The sequence below is a fragment of the Orycteropus afer genome, unplaced genomic scaffold (genome assembly GCF_000298275.1).
Source record: "Orycteropus afer afer isolate SDZICR_OR568_19922 unplaced genomic scaffold, OryAfe1.0 scaffold00059, whole genome shotgun sequence".
NCBI classification, from domain to species: domain Eukaryota; kingdom Metazoa; phylum Chordata; class Mammalia; order Tubulidentata; family Orycteropodidae; genus Orycteropus; species Orycteropus afer.
The window spans coordinates 10639231-10659515 of NW_006921646.1; the positions used below are offsets into that span (position 1 = coordinate 10639231).

The 20285-nt window shown below is 45.3% G+C and overlaps 1 protein-coding gene across 1 annotated transcript in view; it reads right to left on the reverse strand.

Moving 5' to 3' along the window:
• Positions 1 to 10832: 10832 nt before the first annotated feature.
• LRFN2 (leucine rich repeat and fibronectin type III domain containing 2) overlaps positions 10833 to 20285 on the reverse strand; it is a 54902-nt gene continuing 45449 nt past the window's right edge. The window contains exon 2 of the mRNA XM_007939431.2: positions 10833 to 11805. Coding sequence (XP_007937622.1) covers positions 10833 to 11805 — 973 coding nt within the window. The remainder of the gene's footprint in view (positions 11806 to 20285) is intronic.

A 20285-nucleotide genomic window follows, 5' to 3' on the forward strand; every position in this document is an offset into this window, starting at 1 on the left:
TCCTTCCCCTTGCATGGATATTTTGTTCCCTAGCTCTGGATTGCATTCTCAGCCTCACTTCTTGTCCACTTTCCTGCTGTGGTAGCCAGCCATTGCTATAATGGCTGCATGTCAGGGGTGTGATATGAATAAAATTCCAGTTCTGGGGTCAGATGATTTAAAGTTTGAGATCCTCTTATGCCTCATAAGCCCAAAGTGAAAACTTTGGAAAACCAATTGAGTAAATTTGATCTTTAATTGAGAAAGCCTGTAAATTAGGAAAAGCAGTAATGTGTAAATCAGAGTTTTAGGAAAGAAATGGAATGAAATAATTAAAAAAAACTTAGAGTGATTTGTGTGAGAAATATATATATTTAAAATATGAGATCCTGTAGCATCTCTCTGACTCGGATGCTTATCAACTGTCTGTTTATCAACTGTCTCCAGTTGTGTTCCTTCCCCAGGAATAATGAGAGCCTGCCATTCTGAAGACAAGGCAGGATGGAGGGTGGCCCTGTTGGCCACTCTTGGAATCAGGTGCTCTTGTTTGAGTTCTCTTCATCCTCCATTTGGGACAGAAAGTACCCTTGATATCACTTTCTCCGTCTGGCACAAGCCCCAGTTTTCCATAAACTTCAGAGTGAATGGACATCCCTGGGCTTCAAGTGAAATGTCCCAGTCTCTACTTCCCCCACAGGTCAAGGCTGCACTAATTTGAAGTTGTTTCCCTGATTCTCATAAGGTGGGATTTCACTAGGACCCTTAAAAGTGTAGAGATCAAGGAAGAATTGGTCCCCTCAGTTGATTACTGTTGAGGTCCTTCCACACCTCCTTCCAGACCTGAGAAGTGATCCAACCTTCTCTACTTACCTTCATCATAAAAACCAAGCTCTCCGTGTGCATGTGTCATCCTGTCCCCTCCACATGCCCTGCCACATCCCACCTCTAAACTCTGAAATGTCAGCTCCACTCATGTGGTCAAAGGGTCTGTTCAGCCATGTATACTCCAACACATGGGTGAAAAGATTTCTCTAATATTCCTTCTTCATTTAAATTAGAATTAGTGTGATAATTAAGAAGCAAAGACTGTGCCAATTTTAATCTTCCCACCTCAAGCAGGTGGATGGTGTTTGGACTACAGGAGACTTGGGCATTAGAAAGAGCAGGAAAAGCTTATCAGTGGGCTGCCTAGGACCCTCCATCCTTACCCGTGGCAAGTGCTCACCTTCTATCTCAAGTGGGAGACTGCTAGTACTCTCAACCCACTCAGCAAAGCCAGGCTCTCATGTGGTCATTTGCCTGGCACTTGCAGAGTCTACCCATATACATTCATATCCTAGAAAGAAAAAAAAAAAAAAAAAAAAAAATCTGTTCACTCAAAGGAATGAAGGAAAACCCATGGTAGGCTTTGGGAGAATGTTTGGGTTACTCCCCAAATCATGGTTGCTATATTTTGGCTATTCTGCTGGTCCTGGAACAAGAGTGAAGGTTAAGCAAGGATTGAGGGTCTGGTGAGTGAAGTGCAGAATTCTTGTCCTCATTGGATAACATGTGTGTGACTAGAAGTGTATTGTTGTCCTCATTGGACAATATGTGTGTGACTAGCAGTGTATTGGTACACAGTGGTTGGCCTCACTGTACCCTAGGGGTGAGGTACAGTGCCTTGCTTCCAGAGCCTTGTAGCTGATACTAGGACTTTGGATCTCAAAACATAAAGGAACATCAGGGGCTACATAGATTGTCATGTGTTTCCTGGACCTTCTCTATCACTTTCCTTCTTTCAGTGTCATGGAGATCAGGGCCAGTTTGGCAAGAGAACAGCAGACCTCCCTGAGATTTTCCCAGCCCTGGGTCTGTACCTAGTTTTTGAACTCTGACAACAGCTGTCTCTGAAAGCTGATTTCCCATGAAGGTATGAACGATGGATCCACAAGGGCCTACCAGGAACATGAAACCGTAACCCTCGCCCTGGTCTGGCTAGAGCACAGCGAGTTACTCCCTGCTTTGGGTGAATCTGAAACTCATCATACACAGTCCTGCTTGTTGTAAGATTAATAACAGTTTTCATGGATCTTGAGCAGGGGATTGATTGTAATACTCACTGAGGGAGGCTGAGGTGGATGACCCCTGAGATCTTTTGCCAGCTCTGAGATTCTATGAGACTAACATACCTAATAGCATTGTTAATATGCCATAATTTAGAATAATGTTATCAATGGTGCATATCATTGATAATAATGACTGTTATCACTCAGCCTTTTCCAATCAGATGTGTGGTCTACAGAACTACTTATTGCTCCATGGGCATACTTATTGAAGTTGATACTTACCCTTGATACTGAGGCCAGCAAACACGTTCTCCATCCAGCTCCTCCCACTGAACACGCTCACTCTCAGGAGCAAGGCATTTGCCCTGGGCTACTCAGGACCTCCAGTTCTCTGTAACTACCCTTCTTCCAGGCCTGTCTTGTTTCCCCACCCCACAACCCACACCCCAAAAGTTTCTTGGACAGCTGGAGTTGTTCCTTTCTGGTCCTGCTTGTCCAGGTACAAGATCCAGTCCTCACTGGGCCTCCATTTGACCCAAAGCCAGTCACTTCCCCATTCCTCCTCTGTAACATGAATGAAGAGCCCTTTGAAACTTACAATCCAGTGAATTCTTCTAGTCCAAGGTGTTACCTTGGGCTGTGTGGCCCTGGTTGATCCATCTGTCAATCTCTTCCTGGATAGTGAAGATCCTCAGAGCCATAGTTAACTTGTAACGAGTGTAAACATGCCCTTCTGTGTGAAACCAGAGACTAGAAACCTTATGTCCTAGCTTATGTCCTTAGCCCTCAGGGAAATGTGTAAGGCCCTCAAAGGAATGCAATGTTTTCTGCTTTTATTTTTATTTCTACCTACATTGGACACCGTGCCACGTACACAGCAGGTCAGCAAGTGCATGCTGAATGAGCACAGCACAGATTTCTTTACCTGTCCCATTTTTCTGCTAGGGTCAGCCTTCTATAATTCCAGGCTCACATGTCAAGGTTCAGGCCTTGGACATGAAACCAAAAAAAACAAAAACAAAAAATACAACCTCTGCATTTCTAATGATGTCTGCTGCTCCATAGGTAACTTCAGAGCAAATCAATGTATTGAGTGTTTGTTTACTCAACTCTGCTGCTTACCAGCTGTGTGACCTTGGGCAAGTTACTTAACCCCTTTCTACCTTAGCTGTTCCAATGGGGATGATCATAATAATACCTACTTCATCCTGTTGTTTTGATGATAAATTGAGATAATCTATAGAAAGCTCTTAGTACAGTGCGTGAATCATAGGAAACTCTCAATAAATGTCAGCTCTGATTATCAATTTAATTTTGTAGTTCAATATCCCCTTGAAAAATGTCAATCTTACATCAGTCTAAGAAAGGGATAAGACATTTCCCATAACTTAGTCTGGCTAGGCAAGGCAATTGCCTTATCCTTGGTGGACAGGCAGAATTGTGTCCTTAAGGGATGAATAGAAGGAGTGTGACAGGGGATCCAGGAGGGAAATATTAGGATTGATGTGTATAATTGAGAACTTCAACCTCTCCTTCTTGGTTATAGTCCTTCTCAACTGGTGAGCAAGATACCTGCCTATTCCAGGATGTGCAGAGCCAATGATGAGAGAAAAGGTATGAGGTTCTGGGATTTTACTTTATGAGAAACTGGGAACAGTGTCAAGAGGTCCACTAACAGAGATAACCATGTTTTGGGGAACAGGAGACATCTTTGCTATCACATAGAATATAGCACAGGGGATTCAAGGGAAAAAAAAAAAATCATCCTTGCAAAGTATAAATGCTAGAGCTGCTGCTGGGTGTGCCAGGGAGCACCAATGAACACATGTTACAGAGGAGGTGGCAAAGAAGAGGGGGGCGTGTTCATTATCACCTAGCCAGATGGGCAGGCTGGATGCAGGAGTCTGGGGATCTGGGAGGCTGCTCAGTGGGCTGACTGTAGACCAGATGGGTTTGGGGATCCCATGGGAGTGGGTGAAATTCCAGTTTATTTCCCTCATCAGTAGGGAACCAAGTGGGTAACAGCAGGCTGTTTGGCTGTTGGCTAAAGGGATGAAAAGAGAAAATACCCCAACAAGCACAGGAAAATGGCCAGGGAAGAGATTACAGTTTGGGCCATTTCTCCAGAGTCTGTGAGCAGCAGTAAGATGCCATACATTATTCAAAATGAGAACATGGGGCAGAATAGTGGATCTGCCAGAGGATCCTAGATGGCTATAGTGGGGATACAAGATGGCTTTGGAAGTTAAAACCAGCCCCTTCTTTGGTTTGTGGGGAAGCCTGTCAATTTCCTTCTACTAAGGGAGTCCCTTGGTGGTACAAAGCACTAGCCTACTAGCTGAAAGATTGGAGGTTCAAACCCAACCAGGGATGTCACAAAAGACAAGCCTAGCAATCTGCTCCTGAAAAGTCACGATGGAGCCCTTTGGAGGACAGAGCTACTCTGCAACACATGGATGGACTCATAATGAGGCAGAATTAACACAACAGCAAATTAACAACAATAACAGAGGCTGCAAGGAAGGGAAAACCAGAGTCTAAAGGTAATCTACTTCTGTAGTGAAGGAGGGGTCACCATGAGTCAGGGCCGACTCAAAGACACATAACAACAACATACCAAAGGTAAACACTGACTGGTTGTCAGATGGGGAATCTTAATCTTGTTTAAAGGCTGGAAGCACAAACAGATATTTTTCCAACTGTGAACGGGGCAGTGTTCTTTTCAGATGTCAGAAAAGTGACTGGGGTGAATCCAATTCTATTAAGCAAAGGTAGACACTTCTAGTATTTACCTGTGAGAAGCTTTCTTGTTAAAACAAACTTCTCCTGCTGCCAACTGGATCCCATAGAGTGATTGCACTTTGGAATCTAGTGTGATATTTAAAGCTGCCACCAGCCACTCCTTGGAAAGAACGTTGGGCAATCTACTTCTGTAGCGATACTGTCTCGGAAACCCAAGGAGGGATTGTTATGAGTCAGGTCCTACTCTAAGGCAGTGTGTTTGGTTTTTTTGGTTCAGGTTTTGACTGTGACCTGCCAACAATCTTTTCTTTTGAGTAAGTGTGTCTATTTTTCCAGCAGCAGTTTTCAGAAACCCCAATGGCTCCAAGAACAGGAGCAGCCCCACCCATCTTGCTGAAGCCCCAAGACCTTCACCACAGAAACATTGAGAACAGAAGACAATGAAGTACTCATACTGTACTTATTAAAAATCAATAGCCACAGACTCTGGAGGGGAGAGAAAGTTACTTTCCATTTTGGAAAGGGAAAATCAGAGACAGTGACCTTTCTCTTACCTGGTTGGAAATTATAGCCCTTAAAAAATAATAAAAAAAAATATTTATTTTTGGAATTTCAACACTGTAATCAAAGAAAAATGAGAAACATCTCCTTTGAGGGGGACCTGAGGGATGTGTTATTATATGAACTGAGGGAAGGAGGTTAAACTGTTCACCAGAAAGCTTAATCATCAATTGGGCTCCGAATGCAGCCATTACCCTTCAACTGCAAAAGCTCAGAGAGCTGGAAGCTTCCCTCTTTCCAGAAGGAAGACTCAACGTGGGCAAACTCCTCTTCTGATGAGGACAAGGTTGTGGAATAAGAAAGGGTGCAAAAGTGGGTTGGATCATGGGGGGAAGCTGGTGTGTGAGGCAGAGAGTTTGAAGAAGTTGCAGGCTCTCCAGCAGAAGGGTGGGGAGAAAGACTGGGTCCAGATGAGACTGGTGGTGGAAGACTCATTAAACAAGGACTCCCCTAGAGGTCACCAGGTGAAGAGTAGGGATGGCAACACAGGAGGCTATGCAGGAAAGACTGAAGCCTGGGGGATCTTCCTGGCCAGAAGAAGGAATGTATTATAAGCCAAGAAGGGCTAGGAAGGCCAGTCTGTGATCAGGAGAAAGCCCTTAACCAAGAGGTGCTTGCCTGGAGTCAGCACTCCAAGGATTCTACCAGACCTTGAGGTCAAACCAAGTGCTTTCAAAATAGACTCACTCAAACTCACTGTCATCTAGTTGATTCCAACTCACAGCAATACCATTGGGTTCCCAATGCTGTAAATCTTTATAGAAGCAGACTGCCTCATCTTTCTTCCACCAAGTGGCTGGTGGGTACCAACCACCGACCTTTTGTTTAGCAGCCAAATGCCATAACCACTACACCCTCAGAGCTTCTTGCAAAATAGACTATTTTTGAATTGTTCAGTGTACAATGTAGTATAGAATGAGTTGAAACTCACTGCCGTGGAGTCAATCTCAACTCATAGAGACCCCTCCTTGGGTTTTCAAGCGGTATCTCTACAGAAGTAGATTGCCCAACCTTTCTTCCGAGGAGTGGCTGGTGGGTTTGAACTGCCAGCCTCCTGGTTAGCAGTCAATGCCTTAGGCACTATGCCTCCAGAGCTCCCAGAATGAGTTGAAGGTAGGAAGAAAGGGTAGGGGAAGCAGTATGCTAAAGAGCTGAGGCTTCACAGGCAGACTTATTATGTGACCTTGGAAAAGTTATTTACCCCTCTGGGCCCTGTCCTTTTGTTTGTAAAATGGGCTGGATAATATCTACTTTTGAGAGCCTGCAGTGAGATTCAGTGAGAATTGCACGCAAAGTACCAAGCACAGTATCTAGAAACTGTAAGTGCTCAGTAAGTGTTAGTTTCTTTTCCTTTCCAAAACCGGTGTTTGCAAGTTAATTGTGTATCTAGAGCTGCTCTGTCACATCTAGCGGCCAGTTCTAGCCACGTGCAGCTCTCAAGCACTTTAAAGGAGCTCTGGTACAAAAGGTAAGTGCTTGGCTGCTACCTGAAAGGTTCGAACCCACCCAGCGGCTCCACGGAAGAAATATCTGGCAGTCTTCTCCTGTAAAGATTATAGTCTTAGGGCAGTTCTGCTCTGTCACATGGGGTCACTGTGAAGTTGAAATGGACTCAATGGCACCTAACGACAAGAGAATGAACTGAGATGTGCCATAAGTGTAAACTATACACCAGGTTTCAAAGACTTTGTGCAAAAAAAAAAAGACCAGAATTTCTTATTAATACATTTTGTGATGGTTATATGTTGAAATAATAAAATTTTGGATATACTGGGTTAAGTAAAATATATTATGAAAATTAATTTCACCTGGTTTTTCATACTTGTTTTAATGTGGCTATGGGAGCTCTGGTAGCATAGTGGCTAAGACACTTGCCTGCTAACCAGACAGCTGGCGGTTCAAACCCACCAGCCACTTCTCGGAAGGAAGGTTGGGCAATCCTACTTCCGTAGTGATACTGCCTCGGAAACCCAAGGAGGGGTCGCTATGAGTCGGGTTTGACTCGACGGCACATAACAACAACAACAACAACAACTAGAAAATTTAGAATTGCAGTGCAGCTCTCATTTTATTTCTAAGGGACAGTGCTGATCTAGACTTTAGATATAGATAGGGCTGGGAAGCTGTGTTCCAGAGCTCAATTGTTTCCACACTTTGGGTTTATGTTTTAGTTTGTTCTCCCATGGTTTCCAGTGAAAGATCCCTTTGAAAAATGTCAATGAAGGCTTAACCAAAATAGGTGGTGGATACATGTGCACCTCTAGTGGCCAGGTGTAGTGTTGGCCACAGTTCAGGAAAAGTAGGTAGGGATGGTGATCAGAATTGAGATATCAGGTGGGACATTCAGGGCAGATTGAGATGGACTATTCCCTTATCATCCTGGAGCTTCATTACAGATTTCTCTACCATTTTCAACTCCATGAGGACAGTCCCATCCTCTCTTATTCCAGAATTTTCTTCACCTTATGCATGCACATGGCAGGAAGCAGGCTCCCATTAGTGACAAACACAAGTTCAAGAGAAAAATGCCACTTCAAAGCCATCTTTAGAAAACTTCAGTATCCAGAGAAATGAACAGCTGACATTCACAGACATGAGAATTTTTTTGTTTTCTCCCTCTCAAGAAATGTGGTTGGCTGTTGTTTTTTAAACTGTACATTTTTTTTTTTTTTTTTTTAGCAAAGGAAGAGATTGGCATTTATATTCCAACCACAGGAATGTTGTCTTGCAAAACTCCAAATCAGAAACATGACAAACACAAGAGCAAGTACACATCCTTGTCACAACAGTGCTCAGAGCTGCTGAGAATAGACAGCTGGTTCTTCCCCTTCCACTGGCCACCACTTTCCCTCTGACATGTCTGAACCCAAGGGAGAAAAAAAAGAAAGGGTATTTGGAGCTGCTTCCTCAGTGGCTATATTTAGAAGAGATAAATGGGAAAGGTGCAAAGAGAGAAAAAAGAAGGGGGAAGGAGAAAGGGAAAAGAAGGAAGTAGACGAGATTTCCTTTCAAGTCACCCTATTCTGTAGATGCCGCTATGACAGGGGATGGGATGTGTTCTGGCATTGGGCTGGCCTGGAAAATTCACTTGTAGTTGCAGGCAGTGACTGGCCTGGTCTGTTAAAGACCTTGTCAGTACCTGAAAGGGAAGGGAGAGGGCAGAGAATCAGAGGAAGGAAAAGAAGAATGAAGACAAGATAGTGGAAGAGAGACAAGGAGAGAGAAAAGGAGCAGGGAGTGGTGGCAGGAGGGAGGAGGGTGAGGAAGGATGAAGGCATTGGATTTGGAGGCTCCTGAGCTAGAGCCAGAAGGCAATCCTGCATAGACAGTTCCCGACCCTCTTCTTGAGTGTTCCCTGGGAGTGCCGGGGGGCCAGGGGCTCAAGCAAGGCTTAAGCCTGACTTATTTGCATTCTTTGTTACCTCCTCTGTGGCTGGAAAGTGGAAGGAGGAGGATGGAGAACAGGAGAGACGGTAGAAATCTATGGAGGAAAGTTGACAAAGGAAAGAATGAGTTGGAGAGTTCTGTGGAGAGGTAGTGTGTTGGCAATGAGAGACCGAGAAGAAAACAGACCAGAAGAAACAGAGATGCAGGGGGCAAGGTTGATCAGATTCCTCTGAAGCAGTTTATCCCTGGTCTCTGGTCATATCTCTTTTGTCCCCTGCTTTGGCCACTGTATGGGAATGTGACGGTTAATCCTCAGATGGAAAGGAGCTCACGTGCCCCTTCCCCAGTTCCTATTCTGTTATTTCCATGGATGGGGATCTACCTTCAAGGAACCAAGAAAAGGCATTTCCATGTCCTACCCTGAGCCACCCTTTTCAGGAATAACACAGACCTACTCTATCCGGGAAGTAAACAAGGAAACGGATCCTAAACACCACCCCTAGGAAGTAGGCGTCCTTGGCTAATGCCCTGACTTTATCAGTAACTCACTGTGCGATGTGGAGCAATTCTCTTATATTCTCTTTAAATAAGTGGACAAGTAGGGAGAATTAATTATGAGATGATCAAAAATATCTCCCCAAATTTTAAAACTCTGAGATTTTAAAATAATTCAGCATTCCTCTTCCAAAACCTCTGGAATTCTCCCTTTTGTCCAATAAGAAAGGAGCCCTGGAGGCTAGTGGTTAAGTGCTTGGCTGCTAATTAAAAGATGGGAGGTTCAAATCCATCAGCTGTTTTGTGGGAGAAAGATGTATCAGTCTGCTTCCATGAAAGATTACCCACTACTGAGTTGATTCTAACTCATAGCAACCCTGTAGGACAGAGTAGAACTACCCCATAGGGTTTCCAAGGCTGTAATAAATATGGAAGCAGACTGACACATCTTTTTCCCATGGAGTGGCTGGTGGTTTTGAATCACTGACTTTTCAGTGATTCTTCCATAAAATATGAGTTGGAGTCGACTTGATGGCAATAGGTCAAGCAAGGTCTTATAAGAAGGCTAGGGAAGGTTCTACCAGCTTGTGTGCCTGGTACCACTGAGCTGACAACCATAATATTTAGGATCAGGAAGAGTTAATTAGTTCTTTAGAACTGGGAAAAAGTTGAAGACCTTCTAGCATAACCTCAATATTTTGCAAATTAGGAAACGGTGGCCCAAAGAAAGAAAAGGTCTTACCCAAGTTATTCAGCTGGTTATTGGGTCATGGCTCTGGAACCCAAACTTTGAGCTTTGGCCTCAAAGTCCAGAGCTCCTTCTGTCACTCCACATTGCTTTCCTTGGCCTAGCCTATGCTCATGGAGAAGTTCTGTCACAGCTTCCCAGAAAAAGAGGGAAAATCCACAAACAACTCCAAAATTTAAGATCCTTCATGCCCTATAGCCTCTTAAAGCCCTTCTTCTTTCCCCCTCACATAGGAAGCCTTGGGCATTATCCTTCTGGTTTAAGCTGATGTGATGAGGTTTAGGGTATGTTTGAGAAGCAAAGGAAACTGGGTCAGCTCTCAGGTATGTGAGGGGCTGAGAATCACAAGGGACTGGACAGGGGTCTTCCCAAACTAGTGTGGAACTAGAACTGTTTCCTTCTCCTTTCAACTCTCAGTGATCACCCATGCTGAGGGTTGCTGGGGATATACCTTCATATGTAGAATAAACTCTCAATTACCTGTGACAATGAAGAAGAGGAGTCTGGGAAATGGAAAAAAAAAATGAAATAAAACAACACTGGAACCATTAGCAAACCAAAGCCCCTTGCTTATACGCTACATTTGTGATTAGAAAGGCAGTTGTCTCGCCTTTCCAAACACTCAGGGCTCAGTCCAATATTTGAGGGTGTCCACTTTCCCTGAGCACACCCCTGCTGGGTGGTGGGGGACGGGCCAGGGAGGGTGATTTGGGTGGTGGTGGGGAGAAGAGGGTGTTGACAGGGAGACAAAGCTGTCCCTGGATGTAAACATCGCCATGGAAACTCCACAAAGACTTGCTAATAAAGATTTTTTTTCCCCTTCTTCCAACCTGCGAGGGTGGGAGAGAGTATTCCCCCAACCCCTACCATGCCTACACAGTGCTCTCCATCACCCACTCAGAGCTGCCGAAAGTCCCACGGGCCCCCACCAGGTCACTCTCCTCAAAGGGCAAGAGCATGCCATTGACAGACAGGCTGCGTTTTGTCCAGATGTTCGAGACCCTCCGAGGGGGGCTGTAACCACCTGGGGCAACCCCTCCTGCTGCTGCAGCAGCAAAGTCCCCCATGTCAAAGGAGTGACTGCGTTTGGTCTTGCCCTCCAGGGGCAAGGGAAGTAAGCTCCTGGCCCGGGCTGCAGGTGGCCCCAGCAGTGGCTCTCGGTCTGAGTGGTGGCCCCTGGCTGATGTCCCTGACCCACTCCCTGCTGGAGTCCTGGAGTCCAGCAGCTCCTCCTTTCTCTGACTCTTGAGGTCCAGAGAGGCAAAGGCCCCCATCAGGCGGTCAAGGTTGGGCTTGGGCCGGATGGCAGGGGGTGGGAGCCTCCAGGGGCCCCGTCCCAGCCCTGCTGGGTCCCCGCTGCCCAGGGAGCTGGAGGAAGAGGAGTCACTGCCCCGGGCCAGGGTGGCACTGAACTCGACCAGCTCATTCCGCACCACAACTTTGGGTGGTCCCTGTGGGGGTGCCCCACTGGAAGCACTGCCCATGGGGGGTGGCTGGGCCCCATTTGTCTGTGAGTACACATTGCTGACAGTGGCAGCTGCCATCTTGCTGGGTGCTTCATGGTTGCAGACCTTGTAGCGCACCATAAGGATGACGATGAAGACCAGCAGCGTAGCCACGATGATGCCCCCAATGACCAGGATCATGGTGCCACCCAGGATCTGGCTGTGCATAGACTGGCACTGTGGATAGTCGGCCTTGGTGAAGAACTGGGCACAGCCCACGATGTTGGTGGCCGTGAGCGTCGTGGCAGTGTCGTCCCACATGGCGAGCACACACAAGTCATAGCCAGTCCCCGACACCAGGTTGTTGACCACGAAGGCCTTGTTGGAGGCTGGGATCATCCTGGGGTGGGGGGACATAGACACAGAGGTTGAGGGGTGGTGAGGTGGGGTGGGTAGGGTGATGGGGGAGACAGAGAGAGAGAGGGAGAGAGCCAGAAATGGTAAGAAAGAGAGAGAGTGTGGGAGAGAGAGACAGAGATAGATATGGGGATACAGAGAGAGACAGGGACAGAGCAAAAGACAGACCAGCAGAGAGGTGAACAGACATGAAGGAGAAGAGAAGAGGAGAAGGAGGAGGAGGAGGAGGGAAGGGATAGGGAAGAGGAAGGAGTAGCATGTGGAGAGAGCCCCAAGTAGAATAACAGAAGTAGATCAGGGTGAAAAAGGAATGGAGAGAGAGAAAGGGATAGCAGAGGTAGAGAGAGGTGTGGACAACAAAAGATGCAGAGAAAGATACATTGTGAAGATCATGTGAGAAAACACACCACCATGGGTGTGGAAATAAAAAGACAATGTGTATGAAATAAAGGAAAAGAGAAAGAAAAAGGATAATTAAAAGCAGAGAGGGGGAGGCATTTAGAGGTGAAGAAAAGGAGGAGGGACTCAAGTGAATATGAGACACAGGAGTCACAAGGAGAGAGAGAGAGAGGGAGACACATAGAGGCAGAGAGAGAGGTTAAAGGTGTGAAGAAGTAGAAATTAAACAAAGGAACTTCCTCCCTCCCGCCATGTCTGCTGCAAACATTCCCTCAGTCTGCTGGGAAGTGGGGGTTGGAGTTGCATGAGCCCTGGGCCCTCTCTAGCCTGCCCCAGGGCTTGGTCGACAATTGCTGTGTCCTGTGATAGTGAGATTTGAGCCCTTTCTCTGGGCCAGGCACTGTGCCACGTCAGAGACCAGTCCTGCCCTTAGGAGCAATCATGCTCTTGGTGTCCACAGGGCTTTCTAGTGACTCAGAAGGGAGAACCTTTGCTGCCAATGACTAAAGGGTGAGAAGAAGGACAGGAGCTTGGTCTAAGCAAAAGAGAGCTGGTGTTAGGAGGGGTATTTTGCTCAAAGGCAGAGAGGACAGTGTAATTTTGAAGACTGGGGAGAAATTCTGCATCCCAGAGTGAGTGCACCATCCTTGGGTCATGGCAGGCCAGGCTCATCCAAAGAGAGCTGGCAAAGAGTTCCTGTGGATGGAGAGGCCTTGAGTGGATTCTCTGACTTGGGAGAGGGTATGGTGGGGCAGCAAGCTCTGTCCTTCTGGACCTTCAGGAAACTTGGAAGCAAACCCTGATCTCTAAAGCCCTTGTTGAGGCATCTTGCTTTCTGCTATCTCCAGCGATGGTGCCTATGTCCCCAGAAATATTCACAGAGGCCTAGTGGTACCACATCCCTCCCTGCAGCCTTCCTGGCATCCCTATCTTCCTGTCCCCTATTATTTGAGGAGAGGGCGCCATAAGCTGCTGTCAACCCCTCAGACCTAGAGCCAGGCAACATAATTGAGATCTCAAATATGAAATACCAGAGCCTGAACACTTCTACCTGTGACTCCACTCTGAGGATTGGAGCTGACAGGCAGGTATTGACATCCTGTCAGGGACAGCCTTGAAGGCTGCTGCCTCTGCCTCACCCTCCTGCCTGCTCCAATGCTGGGGAAGCCAAGTCCCCAAGGCCCACCTGCCCCAGCACTTGGCTGAGAGGGGCAGAGAGTCCAGAGTGCAGGAGCTGGAATGGAACCAGCAGGGCCCTGCAGGCCAGTCCCTTAGGTCCATCCAGGGAATTCCCAGCCATAGTTCTTCCTGGGCAGAATGGCAATCTGTGAGGACAGAAAGCAATGCTTCCATTTCACAGAGAGGACATGCCAGGACTCAGAGAGGCTGAGTGATTTGCCTGAGGCCATATAGCTGAGGCTTCAAGGATGTGGCAATTGGGCCTTTAACGCTAGTCTTCTAGATCCAGAGTTGGGGCTTGTTTCATACCACATAACAGACATGGTACATTTTTCCTCATGTCATTCAAAAGCCTGCCCTGGTCTTTGGCCAGTGAGCCACCTTTCCCTATGGCAGTGCTCAGAGCCCCTGGCTCACACTTTTGCACCAGAAGGTGGCTGGCCTGCTGAGGTTTGGAAAAGCTTCACATCCTAACTGGCCCATCAGGAGCAAAGGCAGAGGAAAAGGCTTGCTTTCCAGGATTAAGAGCTTAAAGGCAGTTCCTATTCCTCTGCCTTGTGTGTGTGTGTGCATGTATGTATATGTGTGTGTATGTGAATATATGTGTGTATGTCTATACGTGTATATCCACAGCAGCTACTTACAGGAGAGCTGGAGCCCACTAGGGCCAAACAGCCCCTGAAGTCAGGTTTGCCTTTCCTGATAACAATAATAACCAGTGTTCATGTTGCAGCATCCTTGACCTGTACCTACTGGATTCTAGTAGTAACCCCTACTCCTCCAAACATTGCCAAATGTCTCCAAGGGGAAAAAATAACCACCCTCATCTCACTCCCCAGTTGAGAAGCAAAGGTCTAGAGAATTTGGTGGATCACAGGAGCAGTCTCACAGGTAGGAACCAGAAGAATAAAGACTTCAACCTCACTCTTTTCCCTTTTATCAAGAAGTTTATATGCATTACCTCATTTAACCTCCTCACAACCCTCTGAGAAAGCTATTGCTGCTGCTGTTGTTATTATTACTCCCATTTAGAAAAGAAGGAGACTGAGTAGTTTGCACTTTGTGGGGATGATGGAGCTGAGATCAGATCTGGGTCCATGTGGATCCAGAGCTCCTACACTTAATCATAAGCCAGACCAAGCCCCGTGGTAGGCAATGGACAGGATGATGTGCCCAGGGACATTGTGTGAAATGATCACAGTCAAGTTCCAGAGGCAGAAATGAATTCAACTCCTACGCTGTGTCCCTTTCTACCCTCCCAAAAAACATCCATTGATCCTCCAAGCTACATCCAAGCAGCCATTATTTACCCTTTCATTCCTACCCATGACCCACCATTCCAGCTAGTAGAGTCAACCTCCAAAACTTCTCCTTCCACTCCACTTCACACACATGCTTCAACCTTGCCATTTCTGGTTGGGATGAACAACCTCCAAACAGGTCTCTTTCTGCCTCTGGTTTTGTTCTCTTCAACATCCTTTCTCAGCACCGCCATCATCAGAGTTTTCCATCTAGAACACAATCCTGGCCACGCCCTTTGCCTACTGGAACAGTCAAGGGCCAACCATGACCTACAAGAGACAGTCCAACACACTCCAAGCTCCTTATGGTGCTGTCTTCATTGAGCCCTGGACCAGGCTTCTCACCAGATTCTTGTCATCCTGCCTAGCCACCCTCTGTATCTGCCCACATTCTTAAAAACTTGCTCCCGTACAAAAAAAACCTCAGAAAGAGTCAGAGGTCTTTCAGGATCAGAAAGCACACTTACAAAGGGATAATTAAAGGAGACTTTATTTATAACAGGACTAATGACAAAGAGGTGGATATAGGGGATCCATAAGGAAAAATACAATCACTCAGGTCTAGTAGCAGCTGGGAGTCCACTGGGTGGTGCCAACAGTTAACACACTTGACTGCTAATCCAAAGGTTGGTAGTCCAAGTCCATTCAGAGGCACCTTGGAAGAAAAGCCTGGTGATCTATTTCAAAAATCAGCCACTGAAAACCCTAGGAAGCAAAATTCTACTCTGACACAAATGAGGTCATCAAGAGTCGGAATCAATTTGATAGCCACTGGGAGAAGTGCCCAAGCTGTTACCATCCCTAGACCTGAGAATACCAAGGAATGCTACTGAATCTAGAAAGGAGGGAGAATCATCTTGATCAGTGCTTCTTGGAGTATGGTCCACAGCTCAATGCTGCCCCATGAGCCATTTGTTCTTGGTCCATGATCAGGTACAAAAAGCAAAAACAAAAACAAAAACACCCCACTGCCTGTAAGTCCATTCTGACTCATAGTGACCCCCCTTGGGTTTCCAAGGCTGTAAATCTTTACAGAACTAGATTGCCTCATCTTCCTTCTGTGGAGAAGCTGGGGGGTTTGAACCACTAACCTTCTGGTTAGCAGCCAAATATCTTATGTACTACATCACCAGATTTCCTTATGATCTGATAGTACATTTTAATTAAGAGTAAGTATTAAAGTTTTATAACAATTTGGCAATGGTTGTGACATCCAAGTGCATGATGATTTTTTCTACTAGCTGATTTTTGGGAGCTCTGGTAGCATAGTGGTTAAAGCACTTGACTGCTAACCAGAAGGCTGGCGGTTCAAACCCACCAGCCACTCCTCGGAAGGAAGGGTGGGCAATCCTACTTCCATAGTGATACTGCCTCGGAAACCCAAGGAGGGGTCGCTATGAGTCGGGGCTGACTCGACAGCACATAACAACAACAACAACAACAAAGCTGATTTTTATTGTCTTCTTACAAAACGTATTGGCCTGCAATGGATTGGGAATAAAGAAAACTGGTCCTTCCCTACAAATAGTTCAAGTGACACTGGTTTGGAACATTGTCAATGCTATTGACATTTGACGTGGATAATTGTTTTTGATGGAGGCAGTTAGAGGTGACTGTCCTGTGCATTGCAGCATCCTTGACCTGTACCTACTGGATTCTAGTAGTAGCCCCTGCCCCTCCAAACATTGCCAAATGTCTCTAAGGGGAAAAAAATAACCACCTCATCTCACTCCACAGTTGAGCACAGGTCTAGAGAATTTGGTGGATCACAGGAACAGTCTCATAGGTAGAAACCAGATGAATAAAGACTTCAACCTCACTCTTTTCCCTTTTATCAGACTCTTGCTGCTGTTCCTCATGGCTGCACCCAATCAAAAGCCAGAGCTCATAGGAACACATTGGACGGTTTTTCTAGGGCACAGAGCTGGGGAGAAGGGGTAGAGAGAATCTGGAGGGGCAAAAGCTGTTATCTGGTGCAGCCATCGGTCTTAGCCCTCTTTATGAAAGACATAGCCTGAAATTCTGACGTATTTCTTTCCATCATATAAACTAGTGACAATTCTGTTAATGAAAAACACGAAATGCTATTTTCAGTGTTAAATTTCATTAAGTTCATGAGCTTTAAAACTGCAACTCTAAGCACTTACCCAGGAAAAATAAAATAAGTGTAAGTGGCTGCTTCTGAGTTTTGTTTATTTCTGTTAATATTCATTTGGCATTTATTCATTTGGTTTAACACCAGCAAACAATCTACAGCTGATACCAGAAGTTTAAGAAGATATTGTAAGAGTGCACCAGTTATTTGCTCTCCTGTCTGGTTTCCTCCTTTCTCTTGCCCTGCTCTGTAAGGTAGGAAACTACATTTCCCAGGCTCCTTTGCCCTGGCTTCCAGGTACAGTTGGCCAATGAGGCACTGGAAGAAGACTGGAGAGCAGGAAAAGGGGAGAAGCCAAGTATTTCTTCCTCTTTTTCTACTTGAAGTGATGTGTCACTGTCAGCCGCTGAATCTACCCTTTGATTCCGGCACCCACAGGGCAATCCCCTCTGGAGTTGTAGCTCCTTCCAGATAGCCTTGGACCTTAGGTTCTGGTGACCCTTGCTCCTCTGCCCTTGGTTGAGGGGCTGGGTTGGGGGGGGTGATAGTAGCTTCCCGCTGCTGCTAGTCTCTAGATGACTCATTGCCCCCTGGTCACCCCTTAGCAATTCCATCACTTGTGTAACTAAATCTCAGCACTGAAGTCCCTCTTCTTTTATTTATTTTTTTAATTTTGTCATTGCTGTTGAGAATATACACAGCAAAATGTATGCCAATTCAACAGTTTCTACATGTACCATTTAGTGACACTAATTACATTCTTCTTGTGTGCAACAATTCTCACCCTCTTTTGTTCCTCCCTTATTAACATACATTCGTTGCCCCCTAAGGTTCTTTTCTGATCTTTCAAGCTACTGTTGTCAATTTGATCCCATATAGATAGTTCTTCAAAGAGCATAATGCTCAAGGCAGACTTTTTTTTTTTTTTTTACTGTTGTTGTTATGTGCCCTTGAATCGGACCCAACTCATAACGACCCCTCCTTGGGTTTCCAAGGTGGTATCACTACAGAAGTAGATTGCCCAATCTTTCTTCTGAGGAGTGGCTGGTGGGTTAAGCTAAACTATTTTTCAGTTTTAAGAGGACTTCAGGGGTTATTTTTGTTTTAAGGTTTAAAGATTATCTCAGGGCAATAGCTTCAGGAGTTCATCTACCCTCCACAGCTCCAGAAAGTCTAGAGTCTATTGTTCTTGTCGTTATTAGGTGCCATCAAGTCACCTCTGACTCATAGGGACCCTATGCACAGCAGAATGAAACACTGCCCGGTTCTGTGCCAGTCTCACAATCCCTGCTACATCTGAGCCCATTGTTGTAGCTACCATGTCAATCCATCTCATTGAGGGCCTTCTCCCTTTTCATTGACCCTCCACTTTACCAACATGTTATCCTTCTGCAGGGAATGGTTCCTTCTGACAACACGACCAAAGTAGGTTGTGTCGTTTTTGCTTCCAAGGAGCATTCCAGCTGCACTACATTCAGGACAGGTTTGTTAGTCCTTCTAGCAGACCATGGTACTCTTATCATTCTTCTTCAACACCACAACTCAAAAGGATCAACTCTTCTTCGGTCTTCCTTATTCATTGTCTAGCTCTCACATGCATATGAAGTGATTGAAAATACCATGCTCGCATTAGGCATACCTTAGTCTTCAAGAAGACTTTGCTCTTCAGCACTTCAAAGCGGTCTCTTGCAGTAGATTTGCCCAATGCATATGTAATCTGATGTTTTGACTGCTGCTTCCATTGGTGTTGATTGTAGAATCAAGTAATATGAAGCCCTTGACAACTTCGATCTTTTCTCCATCCATCATGAAGCTGTTTATTGGACCAGTTGTGAGGATTTTTTGTTTTCTTTATATTGAGGTGTAATCCATACTGCAGACCATAGTCTTTAAGCTGGGAGCTGCTTTTGTTGGGGAAGCTCTATTTTAAGGCTGGGGCCTGAGGTAGGCAGGTACAGAGCTAGCAGTTAGGAACAACTAAGGGAGATGAACTTGTCTGACAGTTTGTCATTCTATGGTGGCTTACATGTTGCTGTGAGGCTGTAGGCTATGCCACCAGTGTTGCAAAATGTCAAAGGGGTTACCCATGGTGGACAGGTTTCAGCAGAGCTTCCAGGCTAAGACAGACTTGGAAGAAGGAAGAGGCCACCCACTTCCCAAACAATTGGCCAGTGAAGACATTATGAATAGCAGTGAAACACTGTCTGATATATTACTGGAAAACTTTAGGAATAGCCCTGAAACATTGTCCAATATCATGCCAGAAGATAAGTCCATCAGGTTGGAAAGCACTCAAAATTTGACTGGGGAAGAGCTGACTCCTTGGAGTAGAGACAATCTTAATGATATGGATAGAGTAAAGCTTTTGGGACCTCCACTGGCTGATGTAGCACAACTCAAAATGAGTAGATACAAATGCAAACATCCATTAGTAATCAGAACATGGAATGTACAAAGTATGAATCTCGGAAAACTGGAAGTTGTCAAAAATGAAATAGTACTCATAAAGATTGATATCCTAGGCATTAGTGAGCTGCAATGGACTGGTTTTGGCCATTTTGAATCAGACCACCATATGAGCTACTATGCTGAGAATGACAAATTGAAGAGGAATGATGTGGCATTCATCATCACAAAGACTGTTTCAAGATCTATCCTAAATATGTGAACTGCTGTATGGAAAGTGTTTGCTCTGTAAACTTTCACCCAAATCACAATTAAAAAAAAAAAAAAAAAAAGATCTGTCCTGAAGTATAATGCTGTCAGTGATAGGATAATAGCCATACACCTACAAGGAAGACCAGTTAATACTACTATTATTCAAATCTATGCACCAACCACCAAAGCCAAAGATGAGGAAATTGAAGATTTCTAGCAATTTCTGCAATCTGAAATTGACTGAACATGCAATCAAGATGTGTTGATTATCACTGGTGATTGGAATGCAAAAGTTGGAAACAAAGAAGAGTCACTGGTAGTTGGAAAATATGGCTTTGGTGATAGAAATAATGCTTGATATTGCATGATAGAATTTTGCAATACCAAAGACTTATTCATTGCAAACACCTTTTTTCAACAACATAAGTGATGGCTATACACATGGACTTCACCAGAGGGAATACACAGGAATCAGACTGACTACATCTGTGGCAAGAAGCAATGGAGAAGTTCAACATCTTCAGCCAAAACAAGGCCACAAGCTGATTTTGGAATAGCCATCAACTGCTCATATACATGTTCAAATTGAAGTTGAAGACAATTAAAACAAGTCCATGAGAGCCAAAATATGACCTTGATAACATCTTTCCTGAATTTTTAGAGACCATCTAAAGAATAGATTTGATGTCTTGAACACCAATGACTGAAAACCAGAGGAATTGTGGGATGACCTCAAGAACATCATCCGTGAAGAAAGTGAGAGGTCATTAAAAAGACAGGAAAGGAAGAAAAGACCAAAGTGGATGTCAGAAGAGACTCTGAAACTTGCCC